This window comes from Cryptotermes secundus, unplaced genomic scaffold (genome assembly GCF_002891405.2).
Source record: "Cryptotermes secundus unplaced genomic scaffold, Csec_1.0 scaffold183, whole genome shotgun sequence".
Classification (NCBI taxonomy): Eukaryota; Metazoa; Arthropoda; class Insecta; order Blattodea; family Kalotermitidae; genus Cryptotermes; species Cryptotermes secundus.
Genome location: NW_019729899.1, coordinates 596,695 through 620,447, shown reverse-complemented (window position 1 = coordinate 620,447; position 23,753 = coordinate 596,695). Strand labels below are relative to the sequence as shown.

Sequence of the window (23,753 nt, the reverse complement as noted above, 5' to 3'; positions counted from 1 at the left end):
CAAATGAATGAACATTTCAGATTATTTTTCGATCATTGAAGTTGCACTAGAATTCTATTATAGTAAATTTTCTATTGTCAGTATTGTTTTCATTTTGACTTTTCAAATAAAAAAGCTGAAATGTCCAGAGGCTTCCAACTTTTTCTCATGAAAGCTACAAATGCAAAGGCAACACAGTGCAAATATTCCATATATATGTAACTTCTTTTACTTGTCTCCTTCCATACAAACTGTATCCAACAAATAGGATATTGTACAATCTGTCTGCAGATAAATTTTAAGTTATATTTATTAATATGTGAATAAAGTGCCATGGAGCACCGCATTATTTTGTTTGTTGGTTCATGTGTAAAATTTACTGACAGCTCTTGACAGTAGCCATAACTAGAGCCGAGATAAAAAGGTAAAGGTATCCCTGTGACAGGCCTTGATGGTCCATAGGGTTTAAGACATTGAGGCTCTCACATCTTTTAGACAATCTGCATGCAGATAGTGGGAAGGTTTGCCTTATACACCGGCCGCCGTTTAATCCGGGAAGATTGCTGGTACTCATTTCTGTTAGAGGCTGACTTGACCCCAGGCCCAAAATGCGGCAAAAAAAATTAGATAAATTAAATTAAAAGAATCCAATGACCTCGTCAGGAATCGAACCCGCGATCTTCCCGCTAAGCAGAGCCGAGATACCGGGCATTTCTTCCGAGTGAGCATGAATACACCGCTTCACACGCAGGTGCAAAATATGTCTATTCCACTAATTATACTTTAGAGATAACGCGAGTCTCATCTCTTGAGACTGTATACTATAGATGTAACTCGACCAAATATGTTTCTGGACATTATACATCGTCCTATTTACATTTCAAAATACATTGTTTCGGAGACTGGATTCTGTCTCCGTCTTCAGGTAAAGCCTGTTCAGCTGATATTCATGTATCATCGTCACGAACTTTTTACAACTTGATCATTTAAATCCAGTACTAAAATTGAACGTCATTTATCTCCAGGATCGCCAGCATTGCAAATATAGAACTGAGCTATCGAATCCGGATCATGAAGTTAACTATGTAGAATGCTAATAGATGGCTCCATATGCAGCTTGTCCACCGTTGTACACCGCCAAAACTACCGGTATTAAGTGGTGATTAAGTTTGTGATATATCTTTTAAGGTTGATGTAATGGGTGCGATGAAGGTATACCAGACATTCCGTTTTCATTTTTTGTTGTAGTTAGTATTTTATTACGGCAATTTGAAGTAGCAGTGGACTGTACAATGTATTGTCTTTGTAGTGTTTAAGTAAGTGCTTAAGGAAGGTTAGGTTAAGTTACATGCGTTGTTTGCCGGGTGAAATTCCTTTTGATGGAAAGATGTTACGAATACAGACGTACTGCTTAGTTGTTGCCTTTTATGTTTTGTATACATGTCGGAATACTGTTATGGCAAGATTGAGCGATAGGGCATGTTATGATTGATTTGTAGAACTCAAATCATACACGTCAATGTTTATTGCAGCCATGGTATACAGTTATTATTTTTGCTTTTAATACTAACAGTAAGAGCGATTCAGTGCTGATTATGGCAGTCTAGTTCGTCAAGTTGGACGGTGACTGGGAAAATTCGCTTTGCTGTTTTTATTTTATGAAGCGCAACTGATTAATTAGTAAGTATTCTGCAGGGTCAGCCAGTAGTCACCGTGCACCTACATTACAAATCTTCATTCTTAGTATTGGTATTCATTAATTGGCACAGCAGAAGGGTTGCTCATGGCAACGCATGTAGAGCGCTGAAGAAGCATTTGCACTTACATATGTACAAGGTAACGTCAGTGCATGAATTGAAAGAAGGGGACAGTGTCAGGCTTCTTGAATAATGCTGATGGTTTAGAGACGTAATTACTGCCAATGAAGAGGATATTCTGATGTCACATTTTTTTACCAATGAGGCATGGTTTGATTGGTTATGTCAACAGCCAGAAAATCTGGATGGTTAGTGACTAATCTGCACAAGATCAAGGATACACCATTGCATGATCAGAAAAGTGATGTATGGTACACCATGACATGAAATTGGATAATTGGCCCAATATCGTCAATGACACTGTAAGCTTGGAATGTTGTTATGTGTTTGTTTACCCCTTCATTGAACTTTTAAATTGAGGATGAAATAGGCTGTGACTACTTCCAACAGGATGGTGTTCTGGCACATACAGCTAGTGTTTCCATGTTGCTGCTGCACTGTGTGTTAGGTGACAATGATTTGAAAGGATATTTGGCCACCACGGTTGCTTGAGCTTACACCCCCCTGATATGTGTGTAGCAATGAAAGATGCCGTATATGAAAGACAACCCTCACACTCTCCATTAACTGAAAGCCATCAGCAAATTTTGTCAGGAACATCCCTCCGAATGAACTGTCACATGTCTGCAAATGAGGTGAGACATGTTGGCAGCTTAATCATGCTTGCAACAAGGAACAAAGAATACAGACTTTGAGATATGCATTTGTCTACTTTCAGTAATTGATTTGTATAGTACTGGTTAAAATGAGCTTTTTATATATTTACATTTCTCTCTGATGCATCTCACAGGAGAAAGAGGCATTGGCCATTCTGTGCAGATTACTGCTATATTTTGCTGCCCATTGTCATACTTATTGATCAGTGAAAGTGAACGTTAAAACAGTTAGTGATATTCGGGATATTTGCAGTGTCTTGCATTAATATTTCCAGTTTTTAAGAGTAAAAGTTGGAAGCTCTGTTTGAAAAATCAGAGTGAAGGCTGTAATGGTAATGGAAATTCAATATAAGAGAGTTCCAGTGCAACTTTCATGGCCGAAACACTGATCTGAAATGTTCATTTATGTGTACATAAAGTAAATTTTCCTCTTTGCTAAACCAATAAAGTGTACACATGTTGTGGAGGTAATGCTCTGTGAAATGTAGGCCTTGGTACTAGATGTGAGTGGTCAGTGTAACATTTTGGCTCCTTCACCCTTGGTGGAAGATCCATAGTATGCATTGGATAGGAGAATGGATGATAACCAAAGTTGATTGGGGCTGTTGACTGACCTTTTTCTGACTGGAAATGAAATTCCAGTTGTCAGCCCGTATTCTCTCACTGCGTATTACCACAGTTCATTACATAGTAACAGTTCTTATGGATGAAAGGGTGTTATGCAGTATGGTAATTGGCCCATTAACTGATTTTTATTTCTTACAGGGTGAAGCAGGTAATGATTCAGGGTTCAGCTGAATCACTAGATACAAAGGATGGACAGGGAAGCACAGGACTGGTTCAGACAGTCTGACATTGGTCCGGGCGTGGGTTTGACATTGAACAGTGAAGCAAGGAAGTTTTTCCATGAAGCACATGAAAAATTCACATCTTCCAGTGGAAACAGTTCTGATCTATTCTCAAAATTTGTGAAGGAAAATGAGGAAAGGTTTATGTTACATTGTTCAGCACGTGCCTCAGTTGGTGGCTTTGAACAAGATGGACATGACTTCATCCGTAGCTTCTCTGCGGGTTCCGGTTGGACCATGTCTCCTCTACGAAATGAGGAAAAGTTACAATCTCCATTTTCCCAGGCTTCACACCCATCCAAATTATCCAGTATAGATAAGACTCTGTTTGGTGGTGGATTTCCAATGTTTGTGGTATCAAACAGGCGAATGTGGGCTGAGAGTTGGAGTGAGAATTTTTCAGTGTCACGAAGTTCATTTCAGTACCACACAAATGTGTGCAGGTAATTTGTTTTGATTGAATTTAATACCAGTCTTCTTGTTTGCATTTAATTGTTAGACACCTTAAAGCATGTCCTTTTAATTATTTTCTGCCCAGAGTTAGTTCTGCACACACAACACATCATGAGGCGTATGATGTTTCGGAAAGTGAGAGTGAAGATGAAGATGCAGTTCCTCGGCCTATTAGCAGTCCTCCACCTAGTGAAACAAGCTCAGTTACAACATTGGAGAACCAGGGACAGGTATTGGCCATAGAAGCAGATCTGCGTAGAGAGAAAGCTTTCAAGATTGCTATGGAGTTGCTGACAACAGAGAGAAGTTATGTTGCAGTCCTTCATTTGATAGACCAGGTAATTATATTTCAGACAAAATTTGCTTACTGCTATCTGAAAAATTATTGTTTCTGAGTTAAATTATATTGTAGATTGATTAATAATGCATCACTGACTTACTTGGCTAATGAGAAAGATTTCTGTTGTGATGAGTTTAGATTCTTCTCCTGACCAACAGGTCATTATGTGGGGTTTCTGGTGGAGAAGTGGCACAGTGGCAAGTTTTTTGGGTTGCTTCAGTTTTCTGTGTCAGTTCTCATTTAGTCAGCTGCCCCATATTCATTAGTCATGCTATCAGTGATTTCATATAGTGTCGATGCTGATAGCGTCATTGAAATCCAACGTAAACTTGAGCTTCAACCAATGCACTGGCTATTTTTACTCCTCGGTGGAAATCTTCAGACAGGGTTCCTTTAGGCTGTTTGCCACCTCCGGCCCGCCCTCCATCTTTACAGCCAACTGTGAAAGGAACATGTTTTTTTTATTGCTAGTGGGGTGGGACTAAGTCCCTTGTACTGCGGCCACTTCTGGCCTGTTGTACCAGCCCCAGATGATAGGTGAGGATGATTATGGAGCAATTGGTGGAATGAAGATTGGCAAGGGAAACTGAAGTACTCTGAGAAACCCTGCCCCAGCGCCACTTGACCAGACCTGGGATTGAACCTGGGCCACTGTGGTGGGAAGCCAGCGAGTAACACTTGAGCTATGGCATGGCCCTCGGAACATGTTACTTTAGGTTGCCTCATCAGTGCATGTGAATTGCCTCTTCAATGTAAAATGCTTCATAAAACCTAGTCACAATGCAGTTCTAACTTCGTATTTGTAAATGTTTTAGGCAGTAGTTACATACACATGATATATTAAAAAAAAGGAATTAAAGTGCCGCATATAATATGACAGTAAATTCTGATACAGTATTCTAACCTTTTCTTTTCTTCTTTTATAATCAGTTTAAGCAGAGAATTTGTCTGTGGGCCTTCCACTGATCCTATGGCTGGTCAAATAGGAAGGATACATATGACTCATCAGTTGATAGTGCAAACCAATAGCCTGTACACATAATTTATATCTTTGAACAGCTACTGTGAAGTGAGCGTATGTGTAATGTGGCTGTTGACTGTAATCCCAAGCTTCTGCCACTGTACCGGACATTCAGTCTGTGATGTTACTTCGTGTGTCAAAATGCCATGAATTACACATTAAAACAGATGTTTGTGTGAAAACTGAGGAGAGGATTGTGGCATAAACTGCAGGATATTACAGTTCCAAAAAAAAATCTATGTATACAGTCTAAATACATTTGGACAGACAGAAACTTTATTGGACAAAGAAAGGGCAATCAAAATGCTGAGTGTTCACTGAAGAGAAATTCCATGAAATTGGTGCTAGGCTTGAGTATCCTCCTTGAAAGTTTCTTACATGCCTAGCAGAGGAGACAGGAGTTTAAAATTTCACATTTTAGGTTTCACATTTTCTCGGTTTCTGAAGGACTGCAACATGTGAGTGCGAACTGTCTAGTTTGTGCAATTAATGTGCGCATAAAAACAGGCGGAAGAGTGGAGAGTATTTTTGATGTCTGCTGTCATGTGGGTGGGTTTTCCATACAGTGTGTTAGTTGGTCTTAGGGCTTGTCAGTTGTGCTGTGAATTCAGTCAGGCATGGAAAGAGTTGACACTAAGAGCATGGATCTGACTGAGCAATGTGTGGCAGGCTGTCAGATCACTTCCTCTACATTTCTTACATGTGGCAGATTTCACCACATTATTCTTCTATTTTTTTTTTTTACAGATCTTTCACTTTCGATTAGACCAAGAAAACCGAGCCCATAACATGTTTCCTCAGGAAGTGATACCTCAGATGTTTTCTAACATAAAATCTATCTACCAGTTCCATCATGATTTTCTCTTACCACAGCTGGAAGCCCGGATGACAAACTGGAACCAGGAAGCCAAAATTGGCAAGTTGCTGTAGTCATGTTATTTTTCAATTAATGCAAAACTGAAAATTGTAGGCCTGCTTTACAGGAACTGGTTTCATCAACTTTATTACATTGATTGGAGTTTCCTTTCATTTATTGAAGATCTGAATTAATAAGTGTAAACTTCATGACAGTAATTCACCTTAATACATTTTCAAGCCAGCTGTGTTATTTACTGCACTTATATATCCAGTTGTATGTGATGGGCAGTTTAATTTATTCTTTAATGCATGTTTGTTTTAACGTTACTTTACCATTTCTTGGCGTTTCTAAGTACTAAATAGTAGATTGGTTTTGACTTCCATGGTGTTAGATTTATAAGGTGTATTTTGTTTCATTCTAAGTCCCCCAGCTTTTAGTTTACTTTCTAAATCAAATCATATGATTTTTGGGGTGAACATGCGAAAAATGCTCTACCTCCTGGAGGTTGAGCTAGAGCAATGAACCCAGTCAGTATGTGAAGCTATGAAGATATATTTGAAACATGTTCTATTGAACACAGGAATATGCACCAAGCCAAAATATACAGCTACAATTATTTTTATTGTGAAGTGTAGGCTGCTTATATGGCCATGCATTTGATGATTTGCTTTGCTGCATCTTATATAGTGCAGTGTTGTAAATATGAATGATCCCCAAAACTTCTAAAGTAAACACAAGATGTAAAGGACATGTTAATTTCGGTTTTCTAGACCGGATCCGCTACTTTTCCATTCGAGTAACTCCTCAATTATCCTCATGAGGCTGAGTGGACCCCGTTCCAGACCCACTAGTTCACAGAAAATCTGGTAGTGCCGGGAATCGAACCCGGGACCTCTGGATCTGCAGACAGGAACTCTGACCACTAGACCACAACATAAACTGAAAGGAATGAATTGGAAATTATTCTAGTAACCACACTTTTAATATTCTTCAGCACATAACTCTCTTTTTGCAGGTGATATCATGAAGAACTTTGCACCATTTCTGAAATTATATACAGAATATGTGAAGAATTTTGACAATGCAATGAATATCATAAGTGCAATGGCAGCTAAATATCAGAGATTTGCAGCAGTGATGGATGAAATTCACGTAAGTAGAAACATGGACTGGAAATGGTCATGACCTTGTTTCATTTTTGTGACAGTGAATCTCCCCGGACCTGGGGGAGACAAGGGCTAGCTCTATCTATTGGACCCAACTGAGTGTGTTTTACCGAGGACAGGCCGGAATCCAGTCTCCGAAATGTGTTTTCAAAAAGAAACAGGATGGTTTTTAGAAAATAGACAAGATGATGGATGATGTCCAAAAACATAATACTTGTATTCTAATGATTCTTGGAGCCAGGCAATAATTGCTCGAACTGGATTAAACTGTGTTAAGAAATGGAATACTTTAGAAGAGAACTGTAAAGCTTAGTGGAGGAAGTGTTGTATGTCATATCAAACTGTTTCATACAAATTGCTTTGGAGATTATTGCCCTTAGCAGTAAGGTGCTTTGGATTCCATCTGTGACAGCAGTTCATAATGAGACTGGTTTGCGTCTTGAAGTTAAAAAGGTAAAGCTAATCCTGTAACAGGCTGTGAAGGCCCATATTGTTGTGAGATGTCAAGGCTCCCACATTTTCCCTAGACAGTTGATTCATAGATGGCGATACGTTTGTCAGCCTTATGTGCCGGCCACCCTTAACCCCCCATGAAGATTCCTGGTACTCATTTCTGTTGTAGCCTGAGTCGACCCCAGGGCCATAGTACAGCTGGAAGGATTAGGTAAATTGAAAAAATCCACCTCATCAGGACTTGAACCTGCAACCTTCCAGCTCGTAGCATAGTAGCTATGGAATGTAAAGATAAAGCTTGAATGCCTGTTCATGTACCAGAGTAAATGTAAGGCAGAACTCAGGGTTGGAAATTTCATTGCTGACATGTCCATTGTATTTAGTAATGATATATCAACTGCTAGTTTTATTTATGAGTTCCTCATTTTGTTTTTTATGTTTTGTTGGCCTTTTTTCTTTCTGGATCGTGTATCATATAGACAGACGATGTAACATTTATGAAATTAGCTGTGGGGCTTGTCACTGGTGGTGAGTGGGAAGCTGGCATGGCTTAGTTTAGGGTGGCCCAGAGGGACTAAGGAAACCTGTAACAGGATCACCATTCCCCAGCTAAGATTCATATCAGGTCCTGTCTGCTAATTAAATAGGAGTCATATTCACTTCCCCACATTTATCTTTGGTTACGAATTACACTAGATATTTTATTATTTTCAGAGAATGCCAGAATGTGGGAATCTCACGTTATCTCATCACATGCTGAGCCCAATACAGCGCATTCCACGTTATGAACTACTTCTTAAAGATTATCTCAAGAAGTTGCCTGATGATTCAGATGATAAAGAAGACACAGAAAGTATGTATGCTTTTGTAATAAGAATATGTGCTGTTTATCAGCGTCATAGAGGTATAGCACTTACTCCTTCTTTTATTTGAAGACATGCTGAGTTGCACAGGATCATTGTTTTTGGTTTAAATATAAATGAAGGTGAACCTGTTGAGATTTCAGAATAAGATCAATAATTACATTAATTGTACATCAATTTTAAATTGAATTTTACCACAGAATGAACAAACTTGTCTGTATGAACAGTGAGTCCATTCTCACATTAAATTTTGCTATATTTAGCTGTTCTGTATGTCTCTGGTGCATCATAACTGGCTGTGATAACTTGGTTCATTTTAAGGTAACATGTGGCACACTGGTTACTCCTGTCCTTTTGTCCATGACATCTTTGCCCAAGTGATTATTTTTGGCAATCTTCTTTTCTCTAATCTTATTTCTTTCCTCCGCCCTTGGAACCCAAGCTACCTTTCACATGACACTTAGTCTGTTTCTTTGCCCAACATATGTTGAACTTCACAGTTATGTAAGATTTGAGGTTTTCACGGCACTGACTATGAAGAAAGCAGTCTTCTGGGATGTGGCACAGTGTAGATGTGGTGTTAACCGACGTTTCGAAGGAATGTATCGCATCCATCTTCAGGGTGGAAGGAAAAATAAGAAATCTGCAAGCGAAGAGACCGTGAGAACCGGTACAAGCACGTCTCTCTCATAATACTGTTTTCATGTCTCTTTCCATTCAGAAGCTCTTCACTTGGTATCAACAGCAGCAAATCATGCAAATGAAGCAATGAAGAAAATTGACAAGTTTAAGGAGCTATTGGAAGTGCAGGAGAAAATCAGTGGCGCTGTGGACCTGGTTAGCCCAACACGAGAACTGCTGAAGGAAGGAAAAATTGTCAAAATTTCAGCCCGCAGTGGGGACCATCAGGAGAGGTACCTTTTCCTGGTTAGTATCAGTTGGTGTGCCGACTATCAGTATGTTTATGCTATTTGTAATGTAGATAGAATCAGCACACTAGGAAAGTTAGTTTGCTGTTTAGTTGAAGTAACAACATGCTGGATTGCTTTATGTCTTCTTGTCTGTCCATGTCCTAATATTGATAATACCCTATTTTTAACTTATCACTTATCTCCCACTCTTGTGGTATGACGTGACTCCAACACTGTACTGCCAGTAACTGTCAAGAAACTTGCTCCCCACACTGACTGAGCTCCAGTGCTGTTCTGGATGAGATAGTGAAAAATGCAATTCCCGCCAGTTCTTGATGAAGTACATGCATCCGTATAGTCTGTACCCAGTCACTTTACAGATTGAGGTATTGTAGTTATTTATTTCATCTCTATAGATCATTGTTACATGATATAGGACAAGTCAGTTACTGTACATTGGCTGATTACAATAAGAGAATAAAGTTACAATACTTAAAATTGTTTACAGTAGATTACAGTAGATTACAATAGTTAAGATATCTTATAGTGTGAGGTGGAATCCATATTAGGTCCCCTCAGCACGTTGGCTTCCATATGTCCTATTGTACCTGTACTGGTGATAGCTCATATCCTGTATATTTTTAATAAACCCATGAGTGGACACAGATATGAAGTGTGTCAATTAAGTACATGGTTTTTGGTAAATCAGCTTCACCGGTGATATAGTGCTATGCAAAAAATTAAATTGCTTCGAATGCCTGAAGCAAAACAGCATTAGTGTTATACTGTTCGTATCCATCAGTAGAATTAACTTATGAGTCCCTACTTGAGTACATGAAAATCAGGTGTTTGTACAGGGCAACAGTCTTATGTTCAGTTTTGGTTGTGCAGGTACGGACCTCTTATCTGGGAACCTTGGGACATGATCTGAGCCAGATTTATGGATTTTCTGGGGTCAGGGTTGGGTAAATTGCTGCTGGTCTGGCCAGCACAGTTATTGTTGGTTCCTAGTCCTACGGTATTCATGACCATATTTTACTGTCACAAGACTCTTGGAGTAGTGCAACTGACCCTGGTTTTCATGGATTTCTGTTTGTAGACCATATGTGGCAGGTAGAAGCACCTTTCTCTCACTTGTTTACGCTCAGTGCAAAATGCCGTGCTGTAGAGCCTCCCACTAACCACCAGACTTCATACTGGTCTTATAGACAGGTCTTTGATGAAGATTCAGGATTAAATAGCCACAGGAATGATGGAGAAACATGTGTGCTTATGCTAAGCATCATTCAGGCAAAGTATCCCTTTTTTTAATTGCTAGTAGGGTGGGACTAAGTCCCTTGTACCAGCCCCAGATGATAAGTGAAGGTGATTGTGGAGCAATTGGTGGAATGAAGATTGGCAGGGGAAACCAAAATACTCGGAGAAAACCTGCCCCAGTGCCACTTTGTCCACCACAAATCCCACTTGACCAGACCCCGGGATCGAACCAGTGAGTCGAAGTCAGTGACTAACCGCTTGAGCTGTGGCATGGCCTAAGTGTCCCATTAGTGCCATCAACCTGTCAATTTAGAAAGTAGCGGATGATGAAGAAGTGGTCTTGCGCCTGTTTAAGAATCTGTAGTGTATATGACTGTGCACCAGATCTGAAAGCAGATTCTCAGCTTAAAAAGCTGTACCTTAATTCAATTTTTCCAGTTCAGTGATCTCCTTTTGCTGTGTTCTTCCCGCCTGCTGCCAGCTGGAATTTCAGCAGCATATCGTCTGCGGGCTAAGTTCTGGTTAGAGGACACCCAGATTCTGGAGGGTGATGACCTTGTAACTGAAAACACATTCTACCTCAGAGATAGCCATAAGAATGTGGAGCTATATACACAGTGAGTAATGTGAAGCTTAACTAGACTCAGCTGACTGATTCCATGGAGTAGATTCCTGCTTGAGAAGCGAATATATACCCAGGTGATTGAGAAATTTTAGCCTTATATGGAACCCAAAGGTGTGAAGGTGTGATGAAAATAGCCCATCAGTGACCCTTGTCTTAAGCCACATGAATCCATGCTGTCATGACTTAGTTAAGAGCCAGTTAAGACCCATTTTTTATAGTATCCCATCTGTGTCTAGGTCTTCCAAATGAAGTCTTTCCACTTCTCATCTTTCCCATGCATGTCCATGCCCTTCCTATTTCATTTACTCTTTGTAATAATATTGTAACATGTTTAGGTGACTGAGACGCGGGTTTGGATTAGTAATTAGTTTTATTAACAACCTACAGGTTGTAACTATAATTAATTATAACACTGTTACTGAGTTATGCAGTTTACAACCACTACACACTGATCTCTGTAGTCTATCTGCAGTAGTCTTCACAGGTTTATAACACGGGAACTATAGCAATGTCCCTGAATCACACACCCCACTAGGCAGGCAATGGCAGTGAGTACCCCGCATACATATTCTATAACAGAATTGGCATCAGGATGTTGTATGGTATTTTCATATTGCAGTCTTAGAGGTTCAGTCAGGTTTGACCAGAGCTTTTGAAATTCTGGGGTAGGTTCATTAGCCATGGTACGAGGTACCATTACTGTCCTGTCCTATGCTGTTCACCAGTCATGAACTCGTCCTGCCTCGTCTAATTCTTTATTTGGGCTCCTGTCTATAACAGCGGCACAGACCACATATAAAACACTGCTTTCAACAGTTCCTCTGTTGCTGTCATGGAAACCAGTTGTTTACCCAGCCATTGCCTAGTAATAGATATTTCATCTCACTCAGAATTCCTGGGTTTCAACCTGTAAGTTGCAGTATGATACATTTTACTTGAGGTGAAAAGTTGTCTGTTTTCAGAACTGTGGAAGAGAAGACAAGCTGGCTGGATGCTCTGTGTACTGCTATTGAAGAACTTTATAAGAGGAAGTCGTCATTGAAGCTTGGAACAGAATGTTCCAGTCCCGTGGATATGCAGAAGCCTCCGAAGTATATCAAGATGGATGTCATACACAAGTGTATGGATTGTAGAGCCAGTTTTGGTGTCATAAAGCGAAAGCATCACTGTAGAGCTTGTGGAATGGTTAGTGAAGCACTGACACCTGCGGAATATTTCACTGCAGTAGGATTCATATCTCTTTAACATCTGAGGCATGACCACTGATATCATACAAAAGAGTAAGAGATGTGCTGCATTGCCCAGTTTAAGTCCACTGCAGCAAGTCAAATATCATGTGCACTTGGACAGACTTCTCATGAACTCAGATGAAACACTTAGAAAGGGCCATATTTTTCTGAATGTACAGGAATAAACCCCACGTTTTTAGGCCAAGCGGTTAACATTTTAGGGTTTTTTTTTTGGGCCATGTTTTTCTGAATGTGCAGGAGCAAACCCCACATTTCTAGCCCAAGCAGTTAACATTTTAGGGTTTTTTGGGCCATGTTACATTTATTTATGCTTTTAAATTTGTACTCAAGTGTACAGTTTTTTCACAGGTGGTGTGTGGAAAGTGTTCAAACCAGAAGCATCCTCTTCAGTTCGAAGAAAACAAGCCTTCACGTGTGTGCCGTACTTGTTACCAGAAGCTTGTACAGCAGAGATCAGCCAGCCCAGAAAGGATTGACTCTGATCCTGAGAATATAAACACCAGTTTAGCCAGAGGAAAAGGCTTGCTAGAGGTATAGCACTGTATTTGAAGTTTTAAAAATATCTGGTGGATTCAGTGTGAAAGGTACAAAGCATGTTCATACAGGAATGTTACATCTGTCTCATATCTAGGAGGTGCTTTGTTTGAGTCCTGGTTCCGGACTGACCATCCTGACAGATTTCATGATGGTTTTCCTTGTTAGCTTGAGGCAGTTACCAAAATAATGCCTTAAAGAATACCATGACCACTTTCTGCCATATTCTCTCCTGTTCGTTATCAAAAATTACATGAAGGAATTTCATATTACAAGACTTACGTTAAATACAGTAAAATAATTTGTTTTCATAAGTAGTTAAATAAACTGTTTCTACATGAATACAGTCACCTAATTAATTAAATTAAAATAAACAATGTATACGAGATACATTCTGAAAGTATGTAATTTTTTTTTTTAATTTTTTGGGGTGGGGTGAGACCTACTGGCTATGTCAGCCACTGTTTGGCCTATTGTAACAGCCCCGGATGGTTCATCGGTTGATGGTGGTGGCAGCAGCGGCTGCGTTGTTGGCGGAATGAGCGGCAAGGGAAACTGAAGTACTTGGATAAAGCGTTCCCCAGTGCCACCTTGTCCACCACAAATTTCATATGATCGAACCTGTGTCATGGTGACTAAGCACTGGCATGGCCCTGAAAGTGTATAAGTCGAGAAGCAGTATGGTTGTGGCACATGTTCAGAAGTGACCTTATGCTGGACTACACAGTGTCATATCCCATTTTCATTATATTCCTTTCTTGTCAGCAGTACAAATGATACAGTAGTATTTAAATGGCTGTTGTGATGAACATTTGTATTTTATAATGACATCAAGCAGTTTCTTGAGTGTTTTAATGTCAGCTGCTTAATTAACTTTTAATATTGATGTTGTGTGTTCTGTAGGTGGCTGCTGATGCTGAATGTATTCTCAGTGGATACTTGCAGCTAAGAACAAATAAATCATGGGTTCGAAGATGTTTTGCTCTTCATCCTGATTTTGTACTATATTCCTTCCGATCACACAAGGATCAGCGTGCTATCACTGCCACACCCATACCTGGTTACACCATTGTTAAGGTAGAATGTACTGATTGTGTAAATCAAATTATTATATGTGGAAGTTGTATGGTTATGTCTCTTTCCCCTTTCACTCTTACATTTTGTGAGCATGCATGGAAAGAAGTAAAGAAAACCTATTATTATAGTTGAGGAATTACAGTTATTGAGGTTTTAAAGTTTGGTATTGAAGAGAATGTGTTTCTTAATTTTACAGGCAGTGGAGTTGAAGGGCGACTCTTTTGGTGATAAAGAGAAAGTTTTCAAGATGTATCACACAAAGAAGGTGTATTATTTTCAAGCAGAGTCAAAGGATGTTGTTGATAAGTGAGTGATTAGTATGCTTTCATATCTACTAGCTTTTAAGTTGGTGATTTTCAGGCATTGGGCAACTGGCTACAGCTCTTCATAATAAAGCTGTTCTGTTTTCAGTTGGGGGAAGATTCATGGAATTGAGCACATCTGACGGATTAATGTACGTCCTGTTAAAAAAAAAGTGTCGTGAGAAACATTAGAAATTCATGTAGGTCAGGCAGAATTCAATTGATAATTACTGAAGTAAATATATTAGGCTTGTACTTGTCAAATTTTCAAGACTGAATGTGGAAGATGTATTTCTCAGCCTCGATTGAAATATTAATGGTTCAGCATTGAACTTTGAGAATTTTCTAAGACTACTTTTGCTATAGCAAGTGTCACATAACTTCGAACAAGGCCAAGAGTAGCCTTGAATGCACAGAAGAAAAATTTCAGACAAGGGGGTGGGTTCAAAGGTGTGAGAGGTGACAGGCGGCCAGTTGTTTGTGAGGCACCCTCGAAGCAGGTTATACTTACGCATTTTCTATCATCTGTTTAAAAACGTCAGTTTCCTTGTGCACTAAATTGTACATAATGAGTAAGAAATTAGGTCAGGGTATAGGTCTGTTATAAGTTCATGGAGGTAGGCCTAGGCCCACTGGGGCTGTAGTGCCAAGGAAAAAAAATAGGTCTATTATATTTTTATTTTCAAAGTATAAATTAGTAATGCACATTAAATGTACTTGTCTTTGCATGACGATTGACAATATATTTGTATTATTGTAATATGTTCTTCGATAAGGAAATAGAGTAGTTTCAATGAAACATGTGAAAGTGGAAAAGTGAGTGTTAAGAAACTCTTCCCTCCACAAGCTATGCGCAGGATTTCGCTAGGAATGCGGGGCCTTGTTTGAAGTTACGTGACACTGTCTGTAACATCCTCACACCTCTTTCTCACCACATTGCTGATTAGTGGTATGTATGTAGACCTCTACTGCCAGCTCTGGCCGTCTTCCAGAAATGTTATAATTAGGGAGACTTCCAAGAAACAGGTGCAGAATAGGATGCCAGTAATGTGATTTAAAAATTGGGTTATTTTGGAAAGGTGTTAGGTTAGTAACTGCTGACTTCTCTTCAGGGCTTTTACGGGCCTTATTCCAACAAGATGGGAGAAAAATTAACGCATATCATGCACAAGTCGTAAAACAAAGATTAACTTTAATCACAATATTATTCATTACACACAAAACATATTTGAGGTTACTATCAGCCCTCTTTAGTCTGATATTAATGAAACGGAGTCGTGTCTCTTTGTTACACATGTACACAGAAGAGCATCACTTCTTCACCTACCATCGTACCGTCTGTAAAAATGACCATGAAACTGAGAAATCAGCCCTGTGCTCCAAAATGGGAGCGAGAGGAGAGAGAGAAAATGTCAGATCATAGAACATCTACACTTGATACAATATCATTAAATAATTGGGGATTATTCCAACAATGAAATGTAATATATATGTGGTTTGTGTACATATGATCCTCTTTCAGCAACCAAGGAAGTCAAGACAATTTCATCACAGTGATGGTTGATGGAGGGAATCTCTATAACATGGACTGTGTTAATGACTACTTTGTATTTGTGATAGGTGGGTCCACGTCCTGCAAATGGCAGCACTAGCAGAACTTCCTTCTCCTCAGAAAACAGAAGGGAGGTGAAATCAAAAGAGAAGTCTTCACATAATAGTTTGTACCATTTTTAATGCTTCATTCTGTGTTAGCTGCATCACTCAAAAAAACTGATTAGATCTCATGTATTAACATGTCCTTTGTATTTTGGACATAAATGGTAAATGCATAAATTCGTACGCAGTGGATAATCATGTGATAGCTGCGACTACCATCACACAATAAATAATGAAGAGTGTGCTATGTTCGCTTTGGAAAATAATGAGGTAATGTACTTTCTCATATACATGGTGTAGGCGGAGTACAGTGATGGAACTAAGATAAGATTTTAACAAGAAATATGTTCTAGGTATTCCTGTCTTCAGGGCAGTTATTTTGGATGTGCTGTCTTTGGGCACTAGTTGGTCAGGCTTTGATAAATAGATGTCCGGTGCATGCCCAACCCCGATGTCTGCTTGGCCACCATGCTGCCTCATGCTTTCCCTCTCCTGTTATCATTCATGGTCTTACTAGCTTTCATATCAATTGGGATACAAATTTCTGAGGATGGTACTATCATACACATGTGAGTATTACTTAAAGTTTTAGTTATTTTATGTTTCATTTGAATAAAAATTAAAATATTTTATGTCTTCCACCATCTTTCCTTCTTTTTGCCCATTTCATCTCATAACGTATTCCTTCACTGATGCAGGATTACTTAATGTTGGATTAGAAACAATTGATACTAGTTAGTAAATTGTCATGTGACAGGTTGTAACACGGCAGTTATAGGTGGCAGACGAGTGATGTATTTGGGAAAGAGAAATTGAAAGGTCTTTGGAGGGGTACTTGATAGTCATATCTGCTTCCAGAATTTACTGCCAATTAATTCCCTAAATATTCTTCATGTTAGATGTAGACATTTACTTACTAATCAAGTGTTCCTTGAATATGAACTTAAAAGCTTCAAAAATAAAATTATATGGAAATAGAAACGTTAAGGAACAGCCATTCAAAGAAGAGCAATAACAACTGTTATTAAATCTTACGAGCTTATGAAAAGGAGGGTCTGATATAATACATGTCACATGACCTTCCCCTCTCTCAAAGAGAAAGAAATGTACTTTTATTTCTACTCACATAATGTGTGCGAGAAAGTATATACAGTGTTTTTTGCAGTATTTAGTTTATGAAAAGTATTAAATTATGTATAGTTCATAAAGTATTTAATGGAATCAATTGCGTTACTGATATTGTTATGATTTGCATTCTCAAAATGAGAACATGTCTGTTGTGCATATTTAATATGTAAAATTCTTTGTAAGTGATATTTTGAATTTGAATTTGATTGACTTCTGTGTGTGGTTTGTTAAGATCAGGAGGTGAGGTAGCTGGAAGTTGCATCTTGTTTGAAGGTTAGTGCAGTGCAGTTATACTTGGGGTTCCAGAAATATCAAAAGTCTAGTCTGGTGCTGAAATCAATATGTTGTTGTTTCAGATAGCTCCAGTTGTTCACCTAGATGTCCATTTGTTCCGCACTGAGCTTGAAATCAGTTTAGCAGTTATAATCGGAGTAATCGGAGCATGCAGTATATATAGAATTTTGCGTCTTTGGTTGGTTCTCGAAACACCATACCTCAATTACTTAAATGTTTCTTTAAGATTAACATTTGCAAGTGTACTTGTATGTACTCACTGAATTGCAGGAAGAACATATGTAGTCTGAACCTCGGAATACACATATGTTCACAACCTGCGGTACTTTTCTTTGCTGCTCCAAAGTAAGCTTGGTAATATTTGGCTGACGTCACTCTGCAGTTCTGAATTGTTCAGTGTTTGTTTATTTTCTCCACAAAACTACTATTTTTCTCAAACACATTCTAGGGTTACTTTTTTATAGATTGTATCGCTTTAAAATTCACATGTAAAAGATTATTATTATTATTATTATTATTATTATTGTGTTTGTATTACTGACATTTTCATTGAAAGTAGGCCAAACAATAAGCCAGCCAGAAGAAACAGATAAATATAACAGAAATGACATTTGCCAAATGAAATGCCTAGATGGTCCACTAAAATATATCAAACAGAAAGAGAACTTAATATTAGATACAAAAGACACATTGATGTCATCAGAAATTCTTTGGGCTGCTGTTGGAACCAGGCGGTGACTGGGATCATGAAGGCATGCTGCTCACCGCATTCCAGCCTCAAGGACAAACTGTAAATGCCGACTCCTACTGTAACATCCTCAGGAATCTTCATGAAGCCATTCAATGGAAGTGACCAGGACTCCTCACCGAAGGCGTGTTGCTCTTGCATGACAACGTGCGTCCCCATACTGCCAACAAGACAAATGAGACGCTGCGAAATTTCAAGTGGGAAGTCTTCGAGCATCCGCCGTATAGCCCTGACCTTGCTCCAAGCAACTTCCATTTGTTCGGCCCTCTCAAACATCATCTTTTGGCTGAACACCTGACGATGATGCTGTAGAAAGGGAAGTCACCGCCTGGTTCCAACAGCAGCCCAAAGAATATTATGCTGCTGGTTTTCAGGGGCTTGTGAAACAATGGGACAAGTGCCTCAATGTACAGGGAGATTATGTTGAGAAATAAAAGCATTTTTCACATCAGTACTCTTTATTTGTTTACGTTCTATATCCATTTGTAACTTATTGACTTACCCTTGTATATGTATGCTCAGTTACAAGTTCCATCACTGTGAAGGCATAAGTTCATGGATATCTCTTGGAATTATGGTATTTTAATACAGTGTTCAGCAGAATATTTATGATTTTTTCCAAATAACAGGAACTGAAAAACTTGTAATAATTCTAGCTTCAGCACTGTGAAATGTGCCTGTTAATGAGCTGTCTGTCTGTATTTGCAGTTGGTTTGATTGAGGGTGGAAGTTGCTGTGTGTTTTCATCTTAGCTGCTTTTGTTATATACCAGTTATTTTCTTTTATGTTTGATGTCCTTTTATTTCAGGTGACATATTGCTAGTGATAGTTATTGGCTTCTGATGGTATATTTGTCTTTAAAGATGGGAAATCATGGATTTCCATAAAATAGTAAATCATCTGTCCTACATGTTCACAGGGCTCTTTTCTGTATATAGTATCTGCATGATGTTATTGCTACAGACTGAACTGCTTCACTTAATCTTGTAAGCTTTATTGTGTTATGGTGTATGCATTATATTTAGTGACTTGCAACAATTCTGTGATAGGTTTCATCTAGTGGTTAGCTTGTGCTTCTGTTTTTAAATTTTGGTCGTGGCGGAGGGCAGGTTGCGTGTCTGAAAGCGAAGTTGATGTGCACGGATTTAGTTTCGTTGGCCTTAATTCTCCATCGTTGTAGCCATTCTTCGAATTGGTCTAAGTGTGTTTGCAGTATCCGGGATGCTTCAGCAGGGTTCTCATGAGACGCTAGTATTGTTGTGACGTCAGCATAGGTGGGAAGCATTGTTTGTCCGGTTTCTGGCAAGTCAGCTGTATATATGGAGTATAACATAGGCCCTAGGATACTTCCCTGTGGAATTCCGGATAAGACGGTATAATTTGGTATAGACTTCGTCGTATTTAACTAAAAAAGTTCTGTCGGTATGGTAGGACTTTAATAGGGAATACATTGGATGTGGAAGAGCGCACTTAAGTTTGTATAACAAGACTATGTGCCATACTTTCCTCAACATGAACTGCTCATTTATAAACTCCACAGTAAAGAGAATGTTGCACTTTTAAAATGTTCACATTGTGTCATTAGGCCCATACCAGAGCAATTGCATGCCCTTTTTTGTTATTTTTTTTTATAATGACTTTTGCATATCATAATGACCAGAGAGACAAGCTGTTGCACATGCAGTGTTTAATGTGCAAAACATGTAACAATAGTAACTGGTTAAATGTAACTTTTACTGAACTCTGACCATCTTAAGTGCCCAAGGACATATTGTGATGTTTAATTTAAAGTGTATTTTGTTTCTTGTAATGTTTAAATTTTAAAGTATATTTTATTTGAAAAGAAAAATAGTTAGGTTTATGTAGAGATGAGATTATAATTTCAGAAAGGTTATGCACAGTAATTTTTAGGATTGTTGTTAGTGAATGAATTAAAACTTGTTATATTATCTGTGTTTTTGTTGGGGGGGGGAGTCGCCATCACAGTAAATTGCACATGTGCAGATTTATGCCAGTGTTTGAAAATATTATTTGGATACTGAATGTTGTAATATTTCTGCATCATCAAGCATACTGTCACCCTGTTTTATGTGAATTTCCGCTTGTGTACCCAGTATTAATATAAAAGGGTTCTGGGTTAGATACCAGAATGGGAAGAAACAATCCTGATATCAGAATTAGAATAGTTGCTTGAAGCTTTAATTCGCAGAATTGAGAAACTGCAGTATTGTGAAACAGTACTGGGGGGAGAGCTTAATGCCAGTTATATTTTATTTCAAAACTGTGATACATATAACGTGAAATTTGATCCCAAAGCAATTGAAGTGTTTACATGCCTGTTCTGTAGTTACAGATTTCATTAATAAAATATGAATGTATTCATTCTTTATGCTCTGTAGTGCAGTAATATCCACAGTAATTTCCTCTGATTTCAGGAATGTTTGTTACTTTCAAAATACATATTTGTTTTCAAGCGTGTATATATTTTTTATATAACTTTTGTTACAACAACTGTTGTGGATTGAGTGATTACCACTTCTCATTTTTGAGGAGTCATTGGAGGCTAGCCATATTGATAGATTTTCCTCAGTCACTTCAGGCAAATACTGGAACAGTAAGTCGTAGAAATTTTCAGGTCTTTTGCTGTCAATCACAGATGTCGCGTCATCCAGTGTTATTTATACGTAACGTATGGAGTTTAGAAAGCATTGTTGAGCCAGCTAAAACACTGTTAAATTACATTCGTAACACATCTGAAATTGGAAATGTGATAAAATTATTTCATTAAATGACGCCAAAACTTGCGAATTTATAGAACAGGGAAACAAACCGATACACAATGAGCACCTTTCTTACGACAGTTTGCTGCAACCAGGCAATGATTCTTAACGTGATACTACCATTTGGCTTTAATTATTTTAAATATGATAACGTTAATATGAAAATAAAGTAACGTAGTTTTGGCTTGTGACTTGCTTTTAAGAAGAAAGCTTAATATATTTGAATTAATGCGTACATATGGACAGCCGATATGGATCGTTGAGATCGTTAAAAAAATCACATGCACAGGAGAAGCGTGTAACTACTCACATGTTAGTGATCTGAGTTGTCTTCACTTGCCCGTGAACTGTAGACTGCTGGAATGAAAGCGAATGTGTCCCAGAAACGTGACTAACAAGAGACAAAGACAGCCTCGTAGATTTAGGGAGCTCACGGTAATGACTGAAGATTACTATCTTTAATATGTCACGCTGGTGTAGTCCGTAGCTACCTGCTCACGCTGTTTTCTCGCTGGCGGATTTTTCTACCCTGAGGATGGAGGCGATACGTTCCTCCGAAATATCTGTTCACATAAGATTAACACGGCGCCACATCCCAGAAGGCGGCATACTTCATAGTGTGATAGAAGTTCACTGATGCTTCGAAGAAAAGTATTGCTACTTGCTTGGTTCACCCTTCGGCCCCAGAGATGGAGGTAGTGGGTTCCTACGAAACGTCAGATTACATGCCGTCACATTTTATAAGATAGTACTCTTCATCTGTTTATCTATTTGTGGTTTGTGTCACTAATTCAGATTATGTGATGTTGAATGAGTTGGAACGAATTTGGAAGGAAACGCTTTGTGGCAGAGTTGTAAGGTACCTGCTATTCTTGTGTTTGCCTGTAGGAACTGAAGGAAACCACAAAACATCAGAATAGTCGGTGTCATGACTGAGATTCGAAACGGAAACTTCCCGAATAGAAGCCAGAAATGTTACTGCTGAAGGCAGCTACCTTGCTCTAGTTTTTAACAAACTTAACATGTTGAAATAATCAAATAGATAATTTGTCGATTACATTGACGGGTACAATATGCCTTTACAATACGAAGACCAGCTAACTATATTAAGAATTGTTTGCGTAAGGAGTAATGAATCTAGACAAAACCCAATTTCATGACAGACTGAAAGGTGACTGCGTATATACATATATTTGATCTCGTAGTAACTACAAGTAAACTTGGAGGCGGTTCCGAATACCTCCACCGTAAGACTGAGAGTTTTAGGAGCGGTGCCTGGGTGTTTAACTAGGCCGTCCTGTTCCGGTGGGATATAAATACGGGGACCTGGCCCTTCATTTCGGTGGAGTATCGAATCTGAGACAGTAAAACGTGATCATGAATCCCACGGGACTCTGACCCGAGAGCGGCTGCTCTGGCGAGGACCAGCAGCAATTGTAAACAACAGACCCATCCTCTCGTCAGAGAGGCTGTTACATAAGGACCATAACCGCAAGTGTTCAGTTGGAAAAAAAATAAACTGGTCGTGAGTCTAAAGGGGCTTGTAGCCAAGACGAACTGATTAGCGGTAAGCCGCCAGTGCCTCTGACTCTGATTATGAAGTAAACTTCAAATTCAATGTCGTATGAATGTGTTTGCCATATTTTAAAGTTGTTTCTATATTTTCTCTCGTCTAGTCCATTCGATTTTTTTTATTAAATCTCGTGCTAGTTTACAGCCAGAAGCGCAAATGAAAAGAATTCTGAAGCATCGGCCAGTCATCTTCAGCAAACGTTTGCACCACGTGATGGATCAACATATTTAAGTACCATGAAATGGTTGTATTTAAACATAAATTGTGTTCTCTTACCAAAAGACCTGGGGTACGTAGGCTTAAATAGAAGGATCTCAAGGAAGCAAAATGCAACCGTGTTTGGGTTCATGGGCTGAAGATTTGGTTCCGTGTCAGGTTATTTTGAGCGTGAGAATAACAGCAGATTTTATAGAAGCCGAGGAATTTATTGCTTGACGAACGACTGTTAGATACTCAATAATGATTCTGTTATGTGAACTACCAGAGCCAGTCTTGCAGTCCTGAGGCCTTTATTCTCAGGAGACATTTGGATGCCATGTGTACTAAATCTCAGAACTGAACATTTGTGTACTGAAGAGTTCTGTCTTACGGGATATAAAGCCATGTAGTCTGGTGAGAGGCAGTCGGACAACATGGTAGTATATCCCAGGAAATAGCTCTCTTCATATCCACCGCTGTGAGTACCTCACATGCAAAGTTTTTGTACTTATACATGTGATTTTATGTTCGTTGAATGTATAATTTGAGTAGACTTCCATTGTTTATTAGTTTTACGTATGTAATGAAAAAGCGGGCGAGCATTGTCCTTAATGTACCCTAAATACGATCCACAGACTTCCGATGTTCAAACCCAGTATCAACGAAAAGTGTCCGCTAGTCAGGTACTGGGTCTCCTGAGCGCATACCAAATGTTAAGGGAAATGAACAGCGTAAATTTAGCCAATTATAACAAATACCGAAAAATGGGAAAGAGAAGTTCGGGAGTTATAAGAAAAGTATTAATGAGCAAAAGAATTTTAATCGAGAGAACGAGCAAGGAAGTTTAATTCCGAAAATGACAGTAACCGAAATTTTGAGGATAATTGGGCATAACCTGTATTACGATTTCAGAACTGTAGTCTAACAAACAAGCTAACTAACTAAGCCATTAACTCCACGGACCA

The 23,753-nt window shown here is 38.8% G+C and overlaps 1 protein-coding gene across 3 annotated transcripts; it reads left to right on the top strand.

The window, feature by feature from the left end:
* Nucleotides 1-1,084: 1,084 nt before the first annotated feature.
* On the top strand, nt 1,085-18,543 carry LOC111865747 (FYVE, RhoGEF and PH domain-containing protein 2). 3 transcript variants are annotated; one of them, XR_002843027.2, is made up of 14 exons: nt 1,085-1,191; nt 3,218-3,743; nt 3,839-4,091; nt 5,862-6,030; nt 6,989-7,125; nt 8,307-8,445; nt 9,177-9,382; nt 11,062-11,240; nt 12,211-12,433; nt 12,847-13,029; nt 13,936-14,109; nt 14,306-14,415; nt 16,032-16,636; nt 17,552-18,543. XR_002843027.2 is itself a non-coding variant. In XM_023854014.2 (13 exons), exons 2-13 carry the CDS (start codon nt 3,268-3,270, stop codon nt 16,099-16,101), a joined length of 2,319 nt encoding a protein of 772 aa, XP_023709782.1. In that variant the 5' UTR covers nt 1,085-1,191; nt 3,218-3,267; the 3' UTR covers nt 16,102-16,706. The 3 variants fall into 3 exon arrangements, 2 of the variants coding, with proteins under 2 accessions (XP_023709782.1, XP_023709783.1); XM_023854014.2 differs by lacking the exon at nt 17,552-18,543 and having other exon boundaries at nt 16,032-16,706; XM_023854015.2 differs by lacking the exons at nt 1,085-1,191; nt 17,552-18,543 and adding an exon at nt 1,224-1,295 and having other exon boundaries at nt 16,032-16,706.
* Nucleotides 18,544-23,753: the final 5,210 nt, after the last annotated feature.